Source organism: Pelophylax lessonae (genome assembly GCF_965119305.1).
Source record: "Pelophylax lessonae genome assembly, chromosome: 4".
NCBI lineage: Eukaryota > Metazoa > Chordata > Amphibia > Anura > Ranidae > Pelophylax > Pelophylax lessonae.
The window spans coordinates 448,376,164-448,402,090 of NC_138771.1; the positions used below are offsets into that span (position 1 = coordinate 448,376,164).

The 25,927-nt window shown below is 44.0% G+C and overlaps 1 protein-coding gene across 1 annotated transcript in view; it reads left to right on the forward strand.

Moving 5' to 3' along the window:
• Positions 1–25,927, forward strand: part of LOC309553784 (E3 ubiquitin-protein ligase RNF213-like) — a 678,906-nt gene that overhangs the window by 485,212 nt on the left and 167,767 nt on the right. Inside the window, exon 47 of the mRNA XM_082255197.1 lies at positions 17,282–17,395. Coding sequence (XP_082111323.1) covers positions 17,282–17,395 — 114 coding nt within the window. The remainder of the gene's footprint in view (positions 1–17,281; positions 17,396–25,927) is intronic.

A 25,927-nucleotide genomic window follows, 5' to 3' on the forward strand; every position in this document is an offset into this window, starting at 1 on the left:
TGGGTCAAAAGAAGGACTCGACAGGCTCAGAAAAGTAAAAAATAGTGAGATATCTTGCAGAGGGATGCAGGACTCTTAACATTGCAAAGCTTCTGAAGCGTGATCATCGAACAATCAAGCATTTCATTCAAAATAGTCAACAGGGTCACAAGAAGCGTGTGGAAAAACCAAGGCGCAAAATAACAGCCCATGAACTGAGAAAAATCAAGCGTGCAGCTGCCAAGATGCCACTTGCCACCAGTTTGGCCATATTTCAGAGCTGCAACATCACTGGAGTGCCCAAAAGCACAAGGTGTGCAATACTCAGAGACATGGCCAAGGTAAGAAAGGCTGAAAGACAACCACCACTGAACAAGACACACAAGCTGAAACGTCAAGACTGGGCCAAGAAATATCTCAAGACTGATTTTTCAAATGTTTTATGGACTGATGAAATGAGAGTGAGTCTTGATGGGCCAGATGGATGGGCCCGTGGCTGGATTGGTAAAGGGCAGAGAGCTCCAATCCGACTCAGACGCCAGCAAGGTGGAGGTGGAGTACTGGTTTGGGCTGGTATCATCAAAGATGAGCTTGTGGGGCCTTTTCGGGTTGAGGATGGAGTCAAGCTCAACTCCCAGTCCTACTGCCAGTTTCTGGAAGACACCTTCTTCAAGCAGTGGTACAGGAAGAAGTCTGCATCCTTCAAGAAAAACATGATTTTCATGCAGGACAATCTTCCATCACACGCGTCCAAGTACTCCACAGCGTGGCTGGCAAGAAAGGGTATAAAAGAAGAAAAGCTAATGACATGGCCTCCTTGTTCACCTGATCTGAACCCCATTGAGAACCCGTGGTCCATCATCAAATGTGAGATTTACAAGGAGGGAAAACAGTACACCTCTCTGAACAGTGTCTGGGAGGCTGTGGTTGCTGCTGCACGCAATGTTGATGGTGAACAGATCAAAACACTGACAGAATCCATGGATGGCAGGCTTTTGAGTGTCCTTGCAAAGAAAGGTGGCTATATTGGTCACTGATTTGTTTTTGTTTTTGAATGTCAGAAATGTATATTTGTGAATGTTTAGATGTTATATTGGTTTCACTGGTAAAAATAAATAATTGAAATGGGTATACTGTATATTTGATTTTTGTTAAGTTGCCTAATAATTATGCACAGTAATAGTCACCTGCACACACAGATATCCCCCTAAAATAGCTAAAACTAAAAACAAACTAAAAACTACTTCCAAAAATAGTCAGCTTTGATATTAATGAGTTTTTTGGGTTCATTGAGAACATGGTTGTTGTTCAATAATAAAATTAATCCTCAGAAATACTCATTTGCCTAATAATTCTGCACTCCCTGTATATATATATATTGCCTTGCCCAAAAAAATAAAGTCGCCACCAAAAAAAAAAAAGTCACAGATGTAGCACCCTACAAGGTAGGTGCTAGGTAAAATATAGTGGGCCTTGGCTGACTAACAGCAGGGCCATGATTTTCAGCTGGGCTGTCATGTCTCCCAGGTGTGGTTGCTGAGAGGGGAGTCTCCCCACTGGCTCCATGAGAGGATTCTCATTGGGTAGTGGAGGAAACCCAATCGGAGGCACATTCAGGCCTGTATGTACCCCAGAAGGCTGATTCTGCCGCAGAGGATTCTGGGAGTGGGTATTTGTTTGAGGGGAGCGCATGACGCAGCGTCTTTGGCAGGAAGCAGAGTCCCAGGAGGGAAAGTACGGCTGTCTCTCCTCCTGTCAGAAGGATTGGGTGTCTCGGGTGGTTTGCCTGAGAATCCAGAGAAAGAGAGCTGAGCTGCAGAGAGGATCCGATGTGCCGAGGACCAGCGGAGAAAAAGGGTTTCAGTTCCAGGAAAACATTCCAAGTTCATGAATACTGTAAACTACCCCTAGGGGTCTGCCCAGCTTAAAGGGGACTACTCCGGTGAAGGTCCCTGGGATCTAGGAGCTAGCTAGCGGTAAAGGGGGTGCCTAGTGAGAGGACCCTGAAGTGTCAGAGGGGGTGCCTAGTGAGAGGACCCTGAAGTGTCAGAGGGGGTGCCTAGTGAGAGAACCCTGAACGTGTAAAGCGGGCGTCAGCAGTTGGGCCCTGAAGAGTTAAGTGTGCAGTGTACAGTGTTGGGAGTTGCAGCAGCACAAGCAGTTACAAGGAGCTACCTCAGTCATTGAAGGGCTGGAGGAAGCTATTCATCAGACTTTTGAGCTAAACAGAGTGTCAGGAGTCAAGTGTCACTACAGTCCTGAATCTTCTGAGTTAACCAGAGTGTTAAAGTCGCAGTTCTAGCACAGTTCAGCAAAACAGTATCTCCAAGTGCCAGGAAGCGTTGGTCGGTATTCAGCTGGCGTCAAAACAGCGCCAACAGGCATTTTTCTATCAAGTGTCCCAGTTAAACCTAGTTGAGCCAGAGGAGTATCCCACTCATTCCCTTCTCCCATCCCCTTTAAAAAATAAACAAAACAAACCAAAGATGCCAGAATGGTCATTGTCTCCAAACTCACACTTGGGTATTTAACTTAAATGTGTTGGAAGTGTTACCGGTAACAAATGGCAGACCCATATCAGGCTCACTGCCTGGAAATATTGCTACACAAACGTTGGACCGCCTTTAGCTTTGATTACAGCACGCATTTGCTGTAGCATTGTTTCGATAAGCTTCTGCAATGTCACAAGATTTATTTCCATCTAGTGTTGCATTCATTTTTCACCATGATCTTGTATTGATGATGGGAGAGTTGGACCATTGCACAAAGCCTTCTCCAGCACATGCCAAAGATTCTCAATGGGGTTAAGTTCTGGATTCTATAGTGGCCAATCCATGTGTGAAAATGATGTCTCATGCTCCCTGAACCACTCTTTCCCAATTGAGCCTGATGACTCCTGGCATTGTCATCTTGGAATATGCCCGTGTCATCAGGGAAGAAAAAAATCCATTGATGGAATAAACTGGTCATTCAGTATATTCAGGTAGTCAGCTAACTTCATTCTTTGGGCACATGCAGTAACGATCCAATAGGATATTTATTGCATGCTTAGTTTCGTTAGTTGCATAGTTAATTCCAGGTGGCGACTTTTTTTGTTTTTTTTTTATGCCAGGGAATGTATATAGTAACGGAACTGACCCACAGTTAGCTTATGTGCTTCCGTCAGTATACCGCTTCCTTCAATCTTGAACATAGATATCAGATATTAGCCTCAATATAGTGCTTTGATTATTTAGGAGTCACAGACTTCATGGCAACGGTCTACAACAGGCTATAAGTCTCACAGTGTAAAGTGGGATTAAACCTTCATATATTTCTTGAGGGATATTGTTAATAAATATTACTGTCCCATTTGAAGTAATCCAAACCATATTCACAGTGTCCATTAAGTAGCTGTCCATCATTTTCTCAGTCACCCTGTACCCCTAATAGACACAGGGTGACATACACTAAGAGGGACCTTGGGAGCCGAGACAGGGATTTCCCAACCTCTCTAAGGTAAGCTGGGTCCCACAGGCCCCCCAACCAAAGTGACTCCCGTCTCTCACACACACAAACACACACATATATATATATATATATATATATATATATATATATATATATATACACACACACACACACACACACACACACACACAATCTCACAATAGTGAGTGCACCCCTCACATTTTTGTAAATATTTTATTATATCTTTTCATTAGACAACACTGAAGAAATGACACTATTCTACAATGTAAAGTAGTGAGTGTACAGCTTGAAGAACAGTGTAAATTTGCTGTCCCCTCAAAATAACTCAACACACAGTCATTAATGTCTAAACCACTGGCAACTAAAGTGAGTACACCCCTAAGTGAAAATGTCCAAATTGGGCCCAAAGTGTCAATATTTTGTGTGGCCACCATTATTTTCCAGCACTGCTTAACCTTCTTGGGCATGGAGTTCACCAGAGCTTCACAGATTGCCACTAGAGTCCCCTTACACTCCTCCATGATGACATCACTGAGCTGGTGGAGGTTAGAGACCTTGCACACCTCCACCTTCCATTTGAGGATTCCCCACAGATGCTTAATAGGGTTTGGGTCTGGAGACATGCTTGGTCAGTCCATCACCTTTACCCTCCGCTTCTTTAGCAAGGCAGTGGTCATCTTGGAGGTGTGTTTGGGGTCGTTATCATGTTGGAATACTGCCCTGTGGCCCAGTCTCCGAAGAGAGGGGATCATGCTCTTCTTCAGTATGTCCCAGTACATGTTGGCATTCATGGTTTCTTCAATGAACTGTATCTCCCCAGTGCCGGCAGCACTTATGCAGCCCCAGACCATGACACTCCCACCATGCTTGACTGTAGGCAAGACACACTTGTCTTTGTACTCCTCAGCTAGTTGCCGCCACACATGCTTGACACCATCTGAACCAAATAAGTTTATCTTGGTCTCATCAGACCACAGGACATGGTTCCAGTAATCCATGTCCTTCGTCTGCTTGTCTTCAGCAAACTGTTTGCAGGCTTTCTTGTGGATCATCTTTAAAAGAGGCTTCCTTCTGGGATGACAGCCATGCAGGCCAATTTGATGCAGTGTGGGGAGTATGGCCTGAGCACTGACCGGCTGACCCCCCCCCCCCCCCACCCCTTCAACCTCTACAGCAATGCTGGCAGCACTCATACATCTATTTCCCAAAGAGAACCTCTGGATATGACGCTGAGCATGTGCACTCACTCAGCTTCTTTGGTCCACCATGGCGTAGCCTGTTCTGAGTGGAACCTGTCCTGTTAAATCGCTGTATGGTCTTGGCCACCATGCTGCAGCTCCGTTTCAGGGTTTTGGCAATCTTCTTATAGCCTAGGCCATCTTTATGTAAACAACTATTCTTTTTTTCAGATCCTCAGAGAGTTTTTTGCCATGAGGTGCCATGTTGAACTTCCAGTGACCAGTATGAGAGAGTGAGAGCGATAACACCAATTTAACACACCTGCTTCCCATTCACACCTGAGACCTTGTAACACTAACGAGTCACATGACACCGGGTGGGATAATAGCTAATTGGGCCCAATTTGGACATTTTCACTTTGGGGTGTACTCCCTTTTATTGCCAGCGGTTTATACACTAATGGCTGTGTGTTGAGTTATTTTGAGGGGACAGCACATTTACACTGTTATACAAGCTGTACACTCACTGCTTTACATTGTAGCAAAGTGTAATTTCTTTAGTGTTGTCACCTGAAAAGCTATAATATTTACCAAAATGTGAGGTGTGTACTCACTTTTGTGAGATACTGTGTATGTATATTTATGTGTATATATATATATATATATATATATATATATATAGATATATATATATATATATATAGATATATACATATACATATAGAGTTACATAGGTTGAAAAATAAAACAAGTCCATCTGGCTCAACCAATAAAAAACAAGAAACAGTAAAGAAAGCACAACCATGCAATCCCATATACACAATTCTATACCCACAGTTGATCCAGAGGATGGAGAAAAACCACAGCAAAGCATGATCCAATTTGCTACAGCAGGGGAAGCATTCCTTCCTGATATCCCGAGAGGCAATCAGATATTCCCTGGATCAACTTTGCAATCAGATATTCCCTGGATCAACTTTACCTATAAATATTAGTACCCAGTTATATTATATACACCTAGGAAATAAAGCAGGTCTTTTTTTAAAGCAATCTACTAAGCTGGCCAGAACCACCTCCAGAGGGAGTCTATTACATATTTTCACAGCTCTTACTGTGAAGAAACCTTTCTATATTTGGAGACGAAATCTCTTTTCCTCTAGACGTAAAGAGTGCCCCCTTTTCCTCTCTGATGACCTTAAAGTGAATAAATGGCCAGGCGGAGCCTGGAGTTGTGGGAGGGGGAGGAGCCGCCTATTTAAGGTCAGGCCCCCCGCCTCTTCTGGGCTGCTGCAGGGTTCGTCATTACAAGTGGAAGGATTATAGTCTCATCTTTGGACTACATCCCTTTCTTTATGCCTTGACACGCAGGACACGCTCCAGCCACAATCTTTGTTTCACGTCCTGGCAGGGGGACCCTGATACCGGGCGCCGTGCTGACAGCAGGTGGAAGAATCATGGGAGTAGAGCCGGAAATCCTGTGAGCTTTTCTGGGTTTATAAAATGGCAATACATCTTTGAAGATTTGCAGCACCAAAAGTAACACATTCCTTGTTACACAGAGGTCATCAATAGGGTAAATCTGGCCATGTGCCCCCTCCCCCCCTCCCAGGGGTGGATCGGCCACAGAAGCCTGTCACTTACCTCAGCAGGGGACCACGCTCTCAGCCCCTCATCGGCCTCCGGCCATCGCCCCGGGCCTTGACACACGCAGGATACGCTTCAACCACATACCTGGTTCATATCCTGGAGAAAATACGTACTTTCAGGGGGGGCTGTCCATCTCCCTGTCCTTCCCTCAGTCGTAGGTTCTGGTGGGCTCTCACGCACAGCCCCGCTCGACACGCTCAGGGTTGGCGTCCACAGGTCATGTCAGCGGTTGAGTCAGGCATTCATGTCATCTCACTTCAAGGCGCCAACCACTCGTTCACCCATACAGGCGGCACGCACGAACATCATTGGATGTTCAGCCAAGCCTTTCAGACCCCTCACAGGTTATCACAGGCATGCTGTCTCACTTGGTCATACTCCTTCCACAATCACCTGGCTTGGGGGGGGGGGGGGGGTAGTTAGGCAGGTCACTTTCACAGCTAGCCCGAGACCAACACCCATCCTCACGCGGAGGTACTACGCCCATCGGCCCAAATCATAGCTAGCGTCTCGGTCACCCCGCTAGTGTAGAGAGGGCGTCACCTTCCAGAGGCCTACACCCGCCATTTCGTTACTTGGCACAGCTCAGGGCCAACTCATAGACAGCGCCTCTACCTGTGGTGGGTTAGTCAAGGCCTCATGTCCCAACTCTCTAGCACCGGTCCTCCGGGGAAAAAAAAAAAAACAAAACATTGGGGGGGGGGGGGGTCACGCACGCCAGTGAAACTTTTTCGTCTGCTTATGTCCCATGACCTTTTTCCTTCATGTTTTCCAAGATCTAACGTACTCAGACATGGGGGATAGTTCCTCCCCAAGTCTTGACGAGCCCTAGCCCGTCAAGGTCACGGTCCTTCCCAAAGATCGCCGCCAAATTGAGATGGGAGAAGAAGCCCGTTTCCGGCCACCGCCGGGAAGGCTGTTCCTTTAAGGATATCGACGACCAGTCCAGCTCCGCAGTTTGGGTCCAGCTCGCGGGGCAATGTGCACGATGCCTCAGCCCGGACAGGGTATTGTGCACATCACACAGCATGGCATCCACCTCGGCATCCATCTCGTCGTCTATCATCATTTGCTCAATCAAGGATAGAGTAATCAGAAACTCTGGCTCCGGCTCCCTTGGCATCCTTGGGTTTCCCTCCCAGGTTGTCGCGCTTGCTGTCTCCCAGCATGTTGTCGCAGGCACTCTTGCCTCCCTGGCCTCCATGGCTCACATCATCTCACCAACTCACATGGTCCCTCTCAGCGTCAAGTAAGACATCCTGGAGGGCAGGGACATTAATCCCTTGACCCTGTTGCTTGCACCCCAGGACGTCGTAGGAAGTTAGACCTGTAACCGCGGTGACCTCTCCATGGTAATCGAGGCCATTGACCCCAGGTTGGACAAGGAATGGTCCATCCCCGAGTTTGTGTTGGCTCTTGGACCATACAGGGACACGATTGAATTTCTTTTCCCAAGCCTCAGGGAGGAATTTGCATTCATATTCGCACAAGGTGGTTGTTTTTGGGGCACTAGTATGGGGGCCCGGCTTTCCACGATTACCATAGTTTTCGGCCAAGGCGGTCACGTTCGCCCAGTTCAACACCTGGGCAGACTGGGGTTGTTCTGCCGCTACTTTGCCAGGCTCGCTTCACCGGCCTGCGTTCATGGTGCCCCCCCCCCTTTTTCCACCCCACTGGAGTGGCATATACTTGGTCATTCCACCATTCACAGGCCACTCTCCAGTGTCCATGGACTGACGCGGCGGGCCATGCCGGGTTCGCGGTTTTCTGGGGCAACAGGTGGCTCAGGGGTAGTTGACCGCCAGTAACCTCAAATCTGCCATCTTTCAATTCCACTTCGGGCCCCCTTTTGAGATTTCCCCCATTGTGGCAGCTGCCAAGGGAAAGGGGGGGCGTGCCTTTTGGTCGGGCCAACCAGAAGTGCTTCACCGACAATATGACCACAGGCGTCACTTTTAAAGAGGGGTGGTTCTCCTCCCTCACCTTCAAGAGTCGTGTCAGGAGGTCCTCTTGGCTGGCCTCCACCTTGCACTTCCACTTGGCTGCGAACACGTGCCAGGCATTCTCAACACAGCGGCTGCTGGCCTTTCTCGTTCCAATTCATAGGTCTTCTTCCAGGCACATCCCATGGCAGAGGGAGTCCAGAACCTTCTACCACCATTCCAGGAACTCATCCTGGTTTAGCTGTTCTCATGGCCCACCGGCACAGGCAAGTCCAGTTGGCACTTTCGCCAATGCCAGACGCTCTTTCGCGTGAGTCTGACCATCTTCGTCAGGTTCATCACGGAGGTCATTACCTTTTTTTTGGATCCATCGTTTTTTAAACATCATCGTGGCATTTTTTCTTCTTTTGCCATTTAAATCTGGTGCACAGTACCATTAAACTCTACCTCTCGGGAGTACAGTTTCATATCATCAACACGTACAGTGGGTACGGAAAGTATTCAGACCCCCTTAAATTTTTCACTCTTTGTTATATTGCAGCCATTTGCTAAAATCATTTAAGTTCATTCTTCTTCCTCATGAATGTACACATAGCACCCCATACTGACAGAAAAACACAGAATTGTTGACATTGTTGCAGATTTATTAAAAAAGAAAAACTGGAATATCACATGGTCCTAAGTATTCAAACCCTTTGCTGTGACACTCATATATTTAACTCAGGTGCTTTCCATTTCTTCTGATCATCCTTGAGATGGTTCTACACCTTCATTTGAGTCCAGTTGTGTTTGATTATACTGATTGGACTTGATTAGGAAAGCCACACACCTGTCTATATAAGACCTTCCAGATCACAATGCATGTCAGAGCAAATGAGAATCATGAGGTCAAAGGAACTGCCTGAAGAGCTCAGAGACAGAATTGTGGCAAGGCACAGATCTGGCCAAGGTTACAAAAAGATTTCTGCTGCACTTAAGGTTCCTAAGAGCACAGTGGCCTCCATAATCCTCAAATGGAAGACGTTTGGGACGACCAGAACCCTTCCTAGAGCTGGTCGTCCGGCCAAACTGAGCTATCGGGGGAGAAGAGCCTTGGTGAGAGAGGTAAAGAAGAACCCAAAGATCACTGTGGCTGAGCTCCAGAGATGCAGTCAGGAGATGGGAGAAAGTTGTAGAAAGTCAACCATCACTGCAGCCCTCCACCAGTCGGGGGTTTATGGCAGAGTAGCCCGACGGAAGCCTCTCCTCAGTGTAAGACACATGAAAGCCTGCATGGAGTTTGCTAAAAAACACCTGAAGGACTCCAAGATGGTGAGAAATAAGATTCTCTGGTCTGATGAGACCAAAATAGAACTTTTTGGCCTTAATTCTAAGCGGTATGTGTGGAGAAAACCAGGCACTGCTCATCACCTGTCCAATACAGTCCCAATAGTGAAGCATGGTGGTGGCAGCATCATGCTGTGGGGGTGTTTTTCAGCTGCAGGGACAGGACGACTGGTTGCAATCGAGGGAAAGATGAATGCGGCCAAGTACAGGGATATCCTGGACAAAAACCTTCTCCAGAGTGCTCTGGACCTCAGACTGGGCCGAAGGTTTACCTTCCAACAAGACAATGACCCTAAGCACACAGCTAAAATAACGAAGGAGTGGCTTCACAACAACTCCGTGACTGTTCTTGAATGGCCCAGCCAGAGCCCTGACTTAAACCCAATTGAGCATCTCTGGAGAAACCTAAAAATGGCTGTCCACCTGTCACGGAACCATGAACCAGACGTGCAACAACAGATAAGTGAAAATAAGAAGGCTTTATTGAAAATCAAGCTGTAAAGCAAAAGTCCAAACGGAAGGCGAAACTGAGGCAGAGTCCTTACGAAGCCAGAGGTCAGGAACCAGGAGGGTAGTCAGACGAAGCCAGGATCAGGAACCAGCAGGGTAGTCAGACGAAGCCAGGATCAGGAACCAGCAGGGTAGTCAGACGAAGCCAGGATCAGGGACCAGAAGCAGCAGCAGTCTTAGAAGCATGTGAACACAGGAGGACCAAGCAAGAAACTGAAGCCACAGACCTCCTATATATATGAGCCAGGCATCCAGCTCCTCCCAGTGGGAAGGAGGAGCCGCAGGGTGGGAGGCTACAAGAAACCCAGAAACCAAGATGGCCGCCAGCACATGTCAAACGAAGGAGAACAGCAAGAAGGTAAGACCATGACACCACCAACGTTTACCATCCAACCTGACAGAAATGGAGAGGATCTGCAAGGAGGAATGGCAGAGGATCCCCAAATCCAGGTGTGAAAGACTTGTTGCATCTTTCCCAAAAAGACTCCTGGCTGTATTAGATCAAAAGGGGGCTTCTACTAAATACTGAGCAAAGGGTCTGAATACTTAGGACCATGTGATATTTCAGTTTTTCTTTTTTAATAAATCTGCAACAATGTCAACAATTCTGTGTTTTTCTGTCAGTATGGGGTGCTATGTGTACATTCATGAGGAAGAAGAATGAACTTAAATGATTTTAGCAAATGGCTGCAATATAACAAAGAGTGAAAAATTTAAGGGGGTCTGAATACTTTCCGTACCCACTGTACCTCCGGTCACGGTACATTCGTGGCGCCAAGTCCCATCAAGAACTTTTGCAAGGCATCCTTCGGAAGGCCGCAAGCCAAGGTTTCGTCAACCTATCGACGACAGCAGGTTCCGGGCTTTATCCAACGTGGCGGTCACTAGACTGTTCAAGGCAGGGACCAACGTTACCATCAAGACAGTCATTCATCCACCCTTCCACGCGTTCCTGCAGCCAAGCGAGTTCACCGGGAGGAACGTGCTCGGTACCACCTCATGTCACGGAGGGCAGGCATAGTCTAGATGAACAATCATTTTGTCCTGACACTTCTATAGTCCAAGACCACTCAAGCTGGGGCCACCAGTCAACACATCACGATGTCCCTCTCACCATGATTGGTGCTCTGTCCAGTTGCTGGGCCATCCTTATCCAGGTTTTGCCAGGGTAGGTCAGGGTCGCTCCCCTGCTGAGCCTTCACTGCAGGCCTCTCGCCATGCCCAGGTTCATCAAGTGCTTGAGAACCCTTCACCAGTCATTCTTTTCTGCTTAGGGGAAGCATTGGTGGCCTTCAGCCACAGCATTCCAGTGCACTTCATCAAGAGGCTGGGACGGTGGAAATTGTCCGCTTACAGCTGTTACATACCCCAAGCAGACAGCGAGCTCAGACGTTCAGAGTTTAGCCGTATAACTTTCCGTTGCGACTCCTTTCCCTTAGGATACGACGCACTTGCATACGATGCACTTATATTCAAGGTTACTTACACGCTCTCTCTTTTGCCCTCTTTATTTTACAGGCCTGCCCGAACAACGGTTTCGGCACGCTACCACCGTAGGTTATGTTAAATATGTTATGTCAAATATGTCATGTTCTCCATCTTGGGTCCGTTCCCTGACCACAAATGTCCAGGCGGAGCCTGGAGTTGTGGGAGGGGGAGGAGCCGCCTATTTAAGGTCAGGCCCCCCGCCTCTTCTGGGCTGCTGCAGGTTTCGTCATCCCACCCACCTCTGCCCCTTTCTACAACATTCCCTTCTTCTTTCTTCCTTCTTGGCGGGCCCTCTTTATTTTACAGGCCTGCCCGAACAACGGTTTCGGCACGCTACAGCCGTAGGTTATGTTAAATATGTTATGTCAAATATGTCATGTTCTCCATCTTGGGTCCGTTCCCTGACCACAACTCAACACTAAGTTCACTATATGGACCACTTTTGTATTTATACATGTTGATCATAACCCTCCTCAATCTCCTCTTCTCAAGAGAAAATAAATTCAGTTCCTCTAATCTTTCCTCAGAGCTAAGCTCCTCCATGCTTCTTATCAGTGTGGTTGCCCGTCTCTGAACTTTCTCCAGTTCCCCCATATCATTTTTGAGAACTTCTTTCTTTCTTTCTTTCTTTCTTTCTTTCTTTCTTTTCCATGCCTCTGTTAATACAAGAAAGGACTTTACTTGGTTTGGAAACCACAGCTTGGCATTGCATGCTATTACTAAGCTTATTATCTACCAGAACACCCAGATCCTGCGATGGATTCACGCAGTTCTACTCCCTCTAGTATGTATGATGCATGCATATCCTTAACCCCCAAGTGCATAACTTTATATTTAGTGGAACCTATGCCCAATGAAGCATTGACGTTGGCTCGTAAGTTGGAGACATCCAGTAAGGAAGTTATTCCACTGCATAACTTAGTGTCAACTGCAAAGACTGACATTATACTTTATCATTTATGAAGATATTAAAAGTAAGGGTCCCAACACTAACCCTTGGGGGACACCACTGATAATCTTAGCCTATTTAGAGTAAGAATCATTAACCACTACTCTCTGAATTCTATCTTTAACCACTTTACCACTAGAGGATTTTGCTGTCTTACGTCTGGGCCACTTTTTGCGATTCGGCGCTGTGCGACTTTAACTGACAATTGCGCGGTCGTGCGATGTCATACCCAAACAAAATTTACATCCTTTTTTTCCCACAAACAGAGCTTTATTTTGGTGGTATTTGATCACCTGTGCGATTTTTACTTTTTGCGCTATAAACAAAAAAAGAGCGTAAATTTTGAAAAAACAACATTTTTCACATTTTTAACGCGTGATGGCGGCGATCTGCGATTTTTTTTGCGGGACTGCGACATTGCGGCAGACAGATCGGACCCTTGACTGACATTTTTGACACTTTTGGCAGTAATCAGTGCTATATATATGCACTGTTACTGTAAAAATGACACTGGCAGGGAAGGGGTTAATTTTATTGGAGAGGGAGGGGTTAATGTATGCCTGGTGCTTACTGACGTGTGTGGGGGGAGGTGACTGTGTGACACAAGGACAGATCCAGGGCTCAGCTATGCTGAACCCTGCAATCTGACCCTGCCTGTCACTTGGGAGATCCGCCCGCTTGTGTTTACACAAGCAGACGGATCTCCACACTAGATCCCCGACGATCGGGGAAGAGCAGCGGCGATCGCCGCTGCTCCTCCCCTGGCCCGACTCCCGCTGTGACTAAATACAGCGGGAGCGAGCCTCCGGCGGCGCCGAGAAAGGGGAGTGTCTGACGATGCAGTACGACGTCGTCAGACGATAACGTGCCACTTTGCCGCAGTAGTACTACGGTACTCAGACGGCAAGTGGTTAAGCCAGTTTTCTACCCATTTACAAACTGATGTTTCCAAATCTGTAGACCTTACCTTACACATTAGTCGTGTGTGGGGAACTGTGTCAAATGCTTTTGCAAAATCCAAGTATACTACGTCCACAGCCACCCCTCTAACCAAGGTTTTACTTCCCTCCTCATAAAAAGAAATCAGGTTTGTTTAACAACTTCTGTCTTTCATGAATCCATGCTGTCTGTTGCTTAAAATATTTTTTTCCAGCAAGAACTTATCTATGTGGCCTTTTATTAAACTCTCCAGTATCTTCCCGACTATAGAAGTTTAACAGGTCTTTAGTTACTTGGCAAATACTTTGATCCTTTTTAAATTTATGCACAACATTGGCCTTACGCCAATCAAGTGGTACTTTTAGAGTCCCTAAAAATTAGAAACAAAAGCTTTGAAATGACAGAGCTCAATTCTTTTAGGATGCATGCGTGGATACCATCTGGCCCAGGCACTTTATCCGCCTTTATTCTGTCTAATTACCGTATTTTGTAAAGGGCATTTATATATATATATATATATATATATATATATATATGTATGTGTGTAGCACAATTCCCAGCCGTTTTGGTGGATTTGGGTCCCCCTGGGTCACCGGGTGCAACAAAAGTCCCAAGTCCCTTTGAGCATGTTTCTCCAAGTGTGAGCACTGAGACAATGACCAGTCCAGTATCTTTGGGTTTCTGTATTTATTTTGTAACTTGGATAGGAGAAGGGATGAGTGGAATACTCCTTTGGCTCAACTATGTACAACTTGGCGGAGACACTTGAAAAATGCCAGTTGGCGCTGACTTGACCCTCGCAGGATTCCCGGCAACGTCAGTTAATGCTGGTTAACGCTGGCCAGATGCCTGTTAACGCTGAACTGACTTATGTGGCTTGGGGTTAATTCTCAGTACCAAAAGCGGTAATCCCGAGCCACACTCGGGATTACCCCGCAATGTTACTCACCTTCACTGTGCTCCCCCGCCATCCTCCCCAGCATCCTCACTGTCTCTCCCCGCTCTGTGCACACTAAATGTCATGATACAAAGCTGTGATCCTAATGGATCACACTGTATCATGCCATTTCAGCATAGGATTGCACCTGGATACTTTTCCAGTGCCCTGCCTGTGAAAATTGTGAACAACCATGGCATCCAAAAAGCGTTTTTTTTTTTTTTTTTTTGCGCAAAAGCGCTTTTAGACGAACTGGAAGACAGCGACAGTGAAACAAAGTTACTTGAAGAACTGAGGGATAGCGATTAGTGGAAAAATTTGTCCTGGACACACTTGCTTCCTCGGACAGGAGGATTGACAGCCGTCAGCTTGCTCCTGGGACTCTGCTTCCCGCCAAAGATGCTCTGTCATGTGCTCCCCTCAGACTTATACCCTATCCCAGGGTGCATTGCGACAGACTCTGCCCTCTGGGATAGATACAAGCCCTGGTGTGCTATTGGCCAGGTTTCCTCCACTTTCCAATAAGAGTCCTCATTGGACACAGTGGGGAGACAGCCCAGACTCAACAGACACACCTGGAAACACATGACAGCCTAGCTGAATGATCAGGCCCCCCTGATAAGCAGACAGGGCCACAATATGCTTTTCCTAGCACCCACCTAGGAGGGTGCTACACCTTTTTCTTGATATCATCCACCTGTCATCTTAAGTATAGCAGCTTTCAGACTGGATGTGGGAATTTCAAGGTTCTATTATTCTTATTTTTCTGCAGTAAGGCTCTACTGCAGTGACTGCTGTCGTTCCTCCAAATAGTAGGCTAGGAGTGTGTTTTGAGTAGTTAGCTTAATCAAGCGATATTGCATTTGTGATTAAGACCTGACTATTCTTCTGTGTGGGTGCCCAAATTACAAAAGTGCCTGATAAAGTAAAGCACTTCACATACAGTATATGCAGTTCAGGGTAAAAAACATTTCAGCAAGAAAAAAACATTTTTGGAAGGGATTGTATTCTTTCGCTACCGTATCCAAAACTAAAAGTGTTGGTTAAACAACCCCAATTCCAAAAGTTGGGACGTAAAATCGACATAAAAACAAAATGCAATGATCTGCACATCTCATAAACCCACATTTTATTCACAAGAGAAAATTGAAAACATATCAAATGATTAAACTGAGAAAATGTACTATTTTAAGAAAAGTGAATTTTAAAATTCATGGCAGCAATACGTCCTAAAATAGTTGGGACAGAGCAACAAATAGCTGGCAAAGTAAACGGTAGTAACAAGGAAGAGCAGGAAGAACATTTTTCAATTATTTAGGTTAATTGGCAACAGGTCAGTAACATGATTGGGTATGGAAAAGGTGTCTTTGAGAATTAGAGTGTCTCAGTAGTAACGATGGGCAGAGGTTCACCAATCTGCGAAAAGCTGCGTCTAAAAATTGTCAAACAATTTCAGAATAATGTTTCTCAATGTAAAATTGCAAAGACTTTAAATGTTTTATCATCTACAGTACATATCATGAAAAGATTCAGAAAATCCCTGTTCGCAAGGGATCTTTGGGCCCTCTGACAGCAGTGCATTTAAAACAGGCATTATTCTGTGATGGTCATCACTGCATGGGCTCAGGAATATTTCCAAAAATCACTGTCTGTGAACACAGTTCTCTGTACCATCCAAAAAAGAAGAAGCCATATCTAAACATGATCCAGCAATGCTTCTCTGGGCCAAAGTGCTCTGTTGCAAAGTGGAAAACTATTCTGTGGTCATAAAAAACTAAACATGACATTTTTTTTGGCAACCATAGGCGCAAGTCCTCCGGACTAAAGAGAAGAGGGACCTTTCAGCTTGCTATCAGCACTCAGTCAAAAATCCTGCATCTCTGATGTTATGGGGATGCATTAAGGCCTATGGAATTGGCAGCTTGCACACCTGGAAAGGCGTCGCCAATTTATCCAGGTTTTAGAGCAGCATATGATCCCATCCAGTCAATGTCTTTTTCAGGGGATGCATTGCAGTTTTCAGCAGGACAATGCTAAACCGCATACTGCATCTATGACAACCGCATGGCTTTGTAGTAGAGTCTGGCCTGCCTGCAGCCCAGACATTTCACCAATTGAAGATATTTTGTGCATCCTGAAATGAAAAATACAACAAAAAAGACCTGTCACTGTTGAGCAGTTAGAATTCTAATATCAGGCAAGAATGGGACAGAATTCATCTTCCAAACCTCCAACAACTGGTCTCCTCAGTTCCCAGACATTTGTGTTGTTAAAAAAAGAGGAGATGCTACACCATGGTAAACATGGCCCTGTTCCAACTTTTTTGAGACATGTTGCTGCTATCAATTTCAAAATTACCTTATTTTTTTCTTAAAATGGTACTTTTTCTCAGTTTAAAAATTTGATATATTTTCTATTGTGAATAAAATATGGGTTTGTAATTCAAACCTTTTTTTTTTTATTATGTAGATTTTACACAGCTTCTTAACTTTTTTTGAGATTGGGTTTGTACATACAATTTAAATGAATTCACAGATCACTGGTTACTCCCTGACCTTGTTCACAGTACCGCTCTAGAGACATTACATGCTTCCAAGAACTGGGTCCCACTTAGTATTTGGGCCCTCTTTGAGGTTTCAAACCCTTCTGTAAGCTCCTAAACCCCACCCGGGCTGCTAAGATGTGTGTCCTTTAGGAACCTAAAACAGCAGTTACTACTCCCTGAATTGGAGTGTGCACAAGCCAGGTTTTATTTTATGGGAATAAAAAATGCTACCTTTAATTTGAAAAGGACTCTTTTTGAAGAGAGTAAACACCGTCATACTTATGTCAAAGTCTTTCCTCCTATATGGATCTCTGTTTTATTTCTAAACTTTTTAGCTCAGTATGATATATGTATTGTGCTTTTTTTAAGGAATGTAAAAGCCAGGATCAGGAACTGGCTGTCCACCTCCTGCTTGCTGTATTCCGTGAAATAACCTTGTACTATGGGATCTGTAACACTGGTCAGCAAGAAACGGCACACGCTGTAAGTAGTAAAATAATTTTCTGAACTGCAAATCTCTGTTTTTAGTATATATTGTTTTATTTGTATTGTGTAACTGTACATAAACCAAAAGGATTCAGTACAATGACCTGTAAACAAAGAATGCTTGTATGCACAAGTGTTACATATATATATATATATATATATATATATATATATATATATATATATATATATATAACATCTGGAGTGCCAAGGTTTGCCATCACTGATATAGCCTGTCAATATAGATGATGCTAAGTGTTTGGCATAAGACCATACTTTAAAGCCTAACTTCAGGAAACGTAAAGATGCTCTCTTGAAGTGAGGCTGCGCCCATGCAGGGTACCTGATCCTCTATTCCAGCAGGCTCCTCCTTGCTGCTAGACAGCCTTTTCTCCCCTGCTTTCCCCTGACATCACCAAGACTGATGCAAGGCACATAGCAGGAGGTACAGTCCACTGCTGGAGCATGGAAGAGCACCATCTAAGAGGGGAGCAGAGGATTATGTACAGTAAGTAAAAGTGCGTTTACTGTTCCCTAGACAGAAATGTGAAGCCCCACTGCAAATAACTATTTTTACTTTTCTCAAAGTTGGGCTTTAAAGTTAATTAGCTTCTTTAATATATCAAGGCAATGGCATAAACTTTGTGCATTTAACCTTTAACATTTAACTTTTTCTATGCTGTAAGAAAATCCAAGGGTCCAGCCTCTTGAAATCTCCTTTTGTTTTTTTGTTTTTTACTTCTTTCACACAAACCAGATGGAGGGCAGAGTTAAAAGTTTAAGTAATCTCCTTAATCCATTTAAATGTACAATACTAGTTTAAAGTTCACTTGTCAGAATCACATGGGATGAGGCAATAGTTTGGATTCGCTTCTGGACTGATTTGGCTAACGTGTCACTTGGCTTGGTTGCCATTGTGGTAGCAAAGTGACAGCTGCTAGATTGATGACTGGAGCCTGAATGAAGGATTACAATCTTTGGGGCTCAAATAAGTAAGATGACCTAACTACTGATGAAATATTTTACGAGAAAAAGCCACAACTTTAACTCTGATGCCAATGGGCACAAGCCAACCTTGCCAAATAATATTCTTCCACGCCCCTTCCTAAGATGCTCCAAAGTCTCATTTTACTTTATATCTGTTAGATTTTTTTTAAACGTGTAGGGGATGCCTTCTTTTTGTAGCTTCTGGAAGTGCTATGCTCTGGTTTTATATGCTTATTATTTTTTTTATAAACTGTAGTGTGTAGATATATAATACTGTATAGAAATAGTCAGTTTATTGCTCCTGGCACTATAGATGTTGAATCCACTATGTAGAACAGCTTAGCATTTATTTTTCATTAAGGGACACAAGATTTAATCGACAACTGTTATAATGCCACCTACAGTAGGATATAGACACTTGCAAACAAAAACATCTGTTTGTCAGCTGGGCATTGCTCCTCCCACTCTCATCATGTTTTCAGCTTTTTGTTCGCATGGACCTCTTTTCTCTGTTGAGAAAAAAGCTTAGCCATGTAACTGATAATTTTATTTTTTGTCAAGATCTTTTTGCTTCAGCTAGGACTTTCTCTACTTGCTGCATAGCTGGGGGCCTGTTCTGCAGCTATCCAGATCAGCTCATTTTGAAGGCTGTACCCAGTCCCCACTATTTTTGCGGGACCTGTCAGGAATGTGATTGTCAGTCATTGGGCTTTGCTTGTGACGCTTCTCTGGCATCTGTGCCCTGTGTTAGCCACAGAGCGCTCTCAAGCGCTTAATTTATAAAATAAGGTCTTACTGTGGTCTCTCCCTTTTTCAGTGTGATGTAGTTTCTTCCAACCTTGAAGGCATTGTGCACGTCCAAAAGTTTTTGTTGTTTTAACTAGGTATTAGTGTAATTATATTCCCTGCGGTGTTTGCCTTACCTTTTTAATGACAGGCTGTCTTGTTCTGTCTGCAGCCTGTAGTGTAATGGCTGATTGATTACCCTATATCCATGTATTGCTTCAGCTAGCTGGTCCCTAAGCGCCAGTTTGACAAGACCACTTCTTCTTCTGGGTCACAGAGCATCTAATGTATGCCTTGACATCCCCTCTGTGTTGCATTATAAAATGTGAGAGTGCTCATGTGATCAAACACATCATCTAGCTGCATGAGTGACTTCTCTATGTGTAAATGATCTCAGATAAATGTATATATTTGCCACCACACCAAGGCCAAGGATCCCTAAATATCGTCCAAAGGCTTTTATTGCAGAAAGATCACATTACAAGGAACAAGTGCAACATTTTTGGTTCCGAAAAATGGCACATGTTATTGTGATGTGATCTTTCTGCAATAAAAACCTTTGGACGATATTTAAGGATCCTTAGTGTGCTGGCGAATATATAAATTATCTGTGATGTTTCCAGTATCCAGCTGGTAGTCGCTACAGCACCCACTACTGATGAGCCTTGTTTCCAGGAATGTGTGCAATGGGAATTTAGACAAGTCTGTAAATGACCTTTCTGATTGTGTATGTGTCAAATCTAATTTCTGTATATCTCTCACCTGCACCAGTACTAAACTGAGAGACCCTGGGATTGTAGGATATAGTATCTTCACAGGAAGTGTCCAGTCTCACATTACATACAGAGGTCATGCTTTATGACCGCTTTTATTTCTAAAATGCCTCGTGTGATCACAGGATTGTGAAGATTTACTACTATAGGTTGTGTGTACAGAGCAACAAATGACATCATGAAACTACTGTTTATAATTAATACACATCTTGTGCAGGTAAAAAAACAGGATACAGGTAGGAATGTTTACCATACATTTAACTCCTACTGCAAGTGTTCTCTATTAGGTTATTTCTGTTAAGCGCTGCAACATGTCGGATTCCAAGCAAAAAGGAACAGTGGCACTGCTTTGGGCCTGTCCAGCTCATGATCCAATAACAGTTTGAGGGCTGTCTGTAGTGTCCCTCCTCAGGAACCTGATACCGACAACCTGGACCATTGCCCTTGCTTTAACACGCTCCTCTGATTCAACTTTTGTCAGATTTGGAGCCTTTCTCTGCCTTATGCAGGGAGAAGCCCTCTGCAATCCTGTTAGATTTCATGAACAAGATTGCCAGAAACCTCCCCTCAGTATTAGGGTATGAGCACTCCCAGGATTTACACAATTTTAGTTTTTTTTTTTTTAACAGTGTTTTTCTTGAATCTAGGTTGAGTGGAGGACAAATATATTCATTATTGTGGCGGGAAACTACCACTAGGGGGTGCCCCACGCACCTGTGTCACTCGGTTCCCTTCCTCTCTTCTTTACAGTGCACCCCCCCTAGCCGGATCAGGGAACCTTATGCTCCTTGCGAACCCCTTTCCCCTATGTCAGCTAGTATAGTGTGGACAGTCCACTGAATAGTATATGAACAGGGCATACCAGATAGATCAAGATATTGAAAAAGAGATAAAAGCAGATTTTACTCAGGAAGCAACACGTCTCTAATACTAAAAAACAAGATTTTAGACCGCTATTTAGACTGCACAGTAACCTATTAAGTTATTAAAGCACAAATGGAATATAGTGTCTCTGAAATCATATGTGGAATCTAAATTAATACCTGGGGGTCTCAGGGAAAGAATTGTCCCCGCAAAACATCTTAAAAATTAATTTTCTTAAAAAATATGGCAGGAAGAGTCTATAAAACATGGAATACATAGTATGCAGCTGATAATAAAGGAGGAACAATTACAATTGCAGGATATTGAACAACAGTTACAAGATAGTATAACAAAGTTAGAGGAATAGCAAGACCTTTTTATTCTTTTTTTTTTTTTTTTTTTTTTTTTTAGATAGGCTGGAAAAATACATACAAGAATTTCCAGAAAGAGCAAAAAATAGGGAAGCACATGTAATTTCAACAGATTTTGAGACATGACAGATATTGGACCTAGAAGGGCGTAGAGCAGTGATGGCGAACCTTGGCACCCCAAATGTTTTGGAACTACATTTCCCACGATGCTCCACTATACTGCAGAGTGCATGAGCATCATGGGAAATGTAGTTCCAAAACATCTGGCGTGCCAAGGTTCACCATCACTGGCGTAGAGGGAGAAGTAGATCCAGGAGTAGGAATAGACAGACAAACAAAGAAGGAGGGAATCAAAACTTTAAAAAAATCTGTATCTTTTTTAGAGCTACCCCAGATAGAGGGAGAAAAATTAGAAGGAGATGCAGAAAGCAAAAAAGAAAACCGAGCAAGCAGCAGGGAGCAGGAATCCCAGAAAGGGAACAGGTTAGAGAAGAGCTGATTTATCCCCAATACTTCCAGGAAATCCACATGGAAACATCAAAAATGACAGAGGGTACAGGAGACATTCAATGTTATGAACCTCTCAGCTTAAAAGGGGCCACATATCCCTGTTACAAAAGGGTCTGGAGTTTTCACCCACTTGTCAGGGGGATCAGTTGGAAATATACAAAGATATATGTTTGTTTCTACGTGGAGCCAACTTAAAGTTGATTTACTTGCAAAAAACAACTTAAAAAGGAGAACATATGGATACAGACAATGGGGATCAGTATGAATGAATGGATGAATTGGAATACTTACAAGGCAACACATGGCTAGGTTCAAACATTTTAGACCCCCCACCTCCATCAGGCCTATCTAATAAATCAAAAAGATTTCCCAGCTTAAATAATAATCACTATCTCCAAACCTTCCTTGAGGCGATAATAAAGGACATTAGGGATATGGATTGGACATACTTTGCCACTGGAAAGGACAATCCAACATGATGGGAACGAACGGCCTTAAAAGAACTAAGAGAGATGAAAGGAATAGTGATTAAACCCAGTGACAAGGGCGGAAATGTGGTGATCTGTAAGAAAGAAGACTATGTTAAGGAAGTGTGCATGCAACCTAATGACACTGCGTGTAATAAAAGGAGTATACAGAACCCATTTCCCTTCTTAGTCACTGAAATTAATTAAAAAACTGCTAGAGCCTTCCAAGTGGGCCTAATTAGGAAAAATGAAAAAGACTACTTTAAGGTAGAACAGTATGTTATCCCCACATTCTACATAATGGCAAAAGTCCATAAAGACCCACAGAGACCACCGTGGAGACCAATAGTCTCTGGTAATGAAGGACCGACAGAGCATCTAGGAAAATATGTGGACATGAGAATTAAACACTGTGTGGAAGAATTATCATAATTTGTCCTGGATACAGGAGATTTACTAGGCAAGCTGATGGACCTTGTATTGCCAGAGGTCTGTATACTAGCTGGAGTGGACATTGAATCGTTATATACGCCCATCCCCCACCAGGTGGGGGTACATGCTGTAGCCAAATGGTTAGAGTGGAGATGCCCCTTGTCTGGCCCTCACAATAAGTTCTTGATTTACCATTTATAATTTGTAGTACAAAATCATTTCTCTATTTTTGATGGAAAGTTTTACTGCCAGACAAGGGGTGTTGCAATGGGCGCTGCATATGCCCCCACTTGTGCATGTCTCCACTTAGGATGCTGGGGAAAAAAAGAGGTCAACACAAGCCAGCTGTTCAAAGAAAAGATTAAACTGTGGGTACAATACATGGATGATGTCCTCGTGGCGTGGGGGGGGGGGGGGGGGGTTTGTAGAGGAGTTCCACATGTTTATTGCTGTATTAAATGAAAATTATAGAAATATCTTCCTCGCTTATTAAGTGGACCAGCAGTAAATGGAATTCCTGGATCTAAAAATGTAAAAGATAGGTGACAGGATTGAGCCCACCACTAGAAAACCGACAGCAGGAAACACTCCTCCCCACCGCTAGTCATCATCCATGGCCTCTGATTAGAGGGATCCCATATAGACAAATCTTAAGAAGCAGAAGAAACTGCTCGTAAATAGAGGGCTTCCATGTAGAGAGCTTGGAACTACAGGAGAGGTTTAGAGCAAGGGGATACTGTAAATCAGTTTTAGAGAACAGCAAACTTGGAGCCTTATGACAAGATAGAGGGGAGATTCCACAGCGAAGAGAACGTATAAAGAAATAAAAGGATATGAACAGACAAGATAGGCCTAGTTACTAGATATGGAGCCCATTGGGACCATTTGCAGGGATTAATAATTAAACATTGACCTATCTTGATGTTAGATCGAAGGTTATCGAACATTATAGGGGACAAACCCTGGATGATTGCATGGAAGGCACCCTCTATTGGAGATACCCTGGTTCGGAGTGAGTTCAAGAGGAGTCAATTAACTGCTCTGAACTTACAGCCACTTCCAAAAGGCATGGTTGCATGTGGACCCCCATATGCAGATATGTAGATAAAATTAAGGAATTCCAAGATTCAAAAAAGAGATGTATATATCGGATAAACTCATTTTTGAACTGCTCCTGGGTTGTATATAGAATTATATGCCCCTGTAAAAAGATATACATTGGTAAAACGCGGAGGGAGCACAGAAAAAGAATAGGCGAGGATCTTAGTAGTATAACAGGCAAAGATGAAGAATCCTCACTGGCAATACATTACCAACAATGCCATAACTCCTCAATACAGGGGATTAAATTTGCAGCCATTTACCAACTGACGTTATCAGATAGGAGGGGGGATAAAGATAAGATATTGCTACAAAAAAAATCAAGATGGATCTTTCCGCTTAAAGCTGGGTTGAAACATTGAGCTGTCCTTGCGATCTTTCTTGTAAGGTGTCCATTAATGGACAGATCAGCCATGCTTCATGTGGACTGCCTGTGCTGTACGGACAGGGTTATTACCCAGGGAGGTGCCTTTAAGAGGCAGAATAAGAAACTGACAAGCACTGTATAAATGTAAGAGTCATCACCCAATCTCCTCATATGCCCAGACGAAGCCCCGGTCAGTGGGAGGGGTGAAATACATAGGTGGAGGGGTACAAGCCCCCTCCCCCTCGTGGTCTGCAGTCTGTTGTATACCGGTGATTCCTAGTACATGCTGGTCAAAGGAACTCTTATTAGGGGATCTAGATATGCCTGGGAAACAGGGGACTCAAAGCCTTCTAACATGCAACCTACAGCATAGCTAAGTGGATACCTTGGAGGTTCCTCAGCTGAAGCCAACGGCCCACAGCATCAAGGAATGAATGTTGAAACTTTACTAGACTATTTACCTGATGCCATCTAGATCGATGGGAGTGGTGAGTGGATCGGTTTCATGTATTTCATTACCAGTCCTTTAATTGAGTGAACATTACTTGGTGGCCAGTGCAATGTACTGTATGTGGAGGACTATATTTGCTGAACACGGAGTAGAGATTATCATTGCTTCATACTGTTGGCCTCCCCTAAGAAGGGAGAAAGAGGAGATGGGCATTACACTTATCAGATACATTGCACGGTAATAGCCTGTGGCTTTCACTCTCTGCTATGATTATATCTTAGGAATTGCTCAGCTTAGCTGCTTTTTCCAACAAGGGTAATCTGTTATTAACATACAGAGAGCCAGCTGACTGCAGATCTCTGTTGGCTCCAATACTGTGTTGAGGTTAATCAGCTGCTAAGCGCTTCATCAACACAAGCTATAATTGAATGGCAGGCTGGTTCTCAACAGGCTTTTCTGGAGCTGCATTAGGAAACAACAGTCAAATAGGATAGTATGGTATGTTGGGTCTCTTGAATGTAAGGAGAATTTGGGGATATACTTAATTTGATTATTGTACTATATGAACTGCTGCATGCTCATTTGGAGATGCTACCAATAATACCCACCACATACAGTGCCTTGAAAAAGTATTCATACCCTTTGAAATGTTCCACATTTTGTCATGTTACAACCAAAAACATAAATGTTTTGTTTTGGCGCATAATTGTGAAGTGGAAGGAAAAATAGTAAATAGAGTCCACCTGTGTGTAATTTAACCTCAGTAAAAATATAGTTGTTTTGTGAAGCCGTCAGAGGTCTGTTAGAGAACCATAGTGAACATAGTAAAGTTATAGAAATGTTTAAAGCAGGGTTAGGTTATAAAAAAGTATCCCAAGCTTAGAACATCTCATGGCGCATTGTTCAATCTATCATCCAAAAATGGAAAGAGTGTGGCACAACTTCAAACCTACCAAGACATGACCATTCCCCTAAACTGACAGGCCGCTCAAGAAAAGCATTTATCTGAGAAGCAGCCAAACGGCTCATGGTAACTCTGGAGAAGCTGCAGAAAACCACAGTTCAGGTGGGAGAATCTGTCCACAAGACAATCTTTTAGTCATGCACTCCACAAATATGGCCTTTTCTATGGAAGAGTGGCAAGAAGAAAGCCATTGTTGAAAAAAAGCCATAAGAAGTCCTATTTGCAGTTTGCAAGAAGCCATGTGGGGGACACAGCAAACTTGTGGAAGAAGGTGCTCTGGCAGATGAGACCAACATTTTACTTTTTGGCCTAAAAGAAAAACGCTATGTGTGGCAGAAAACTAACACTGCACATCACCCTGAACACACCATCCCTACCATGAAACATGGTGGTGGCAGCATCATGTTGTGCTGATGCTTTTCTTCAGCAGGGACAGGGACCTGGTCAGAGTTGATG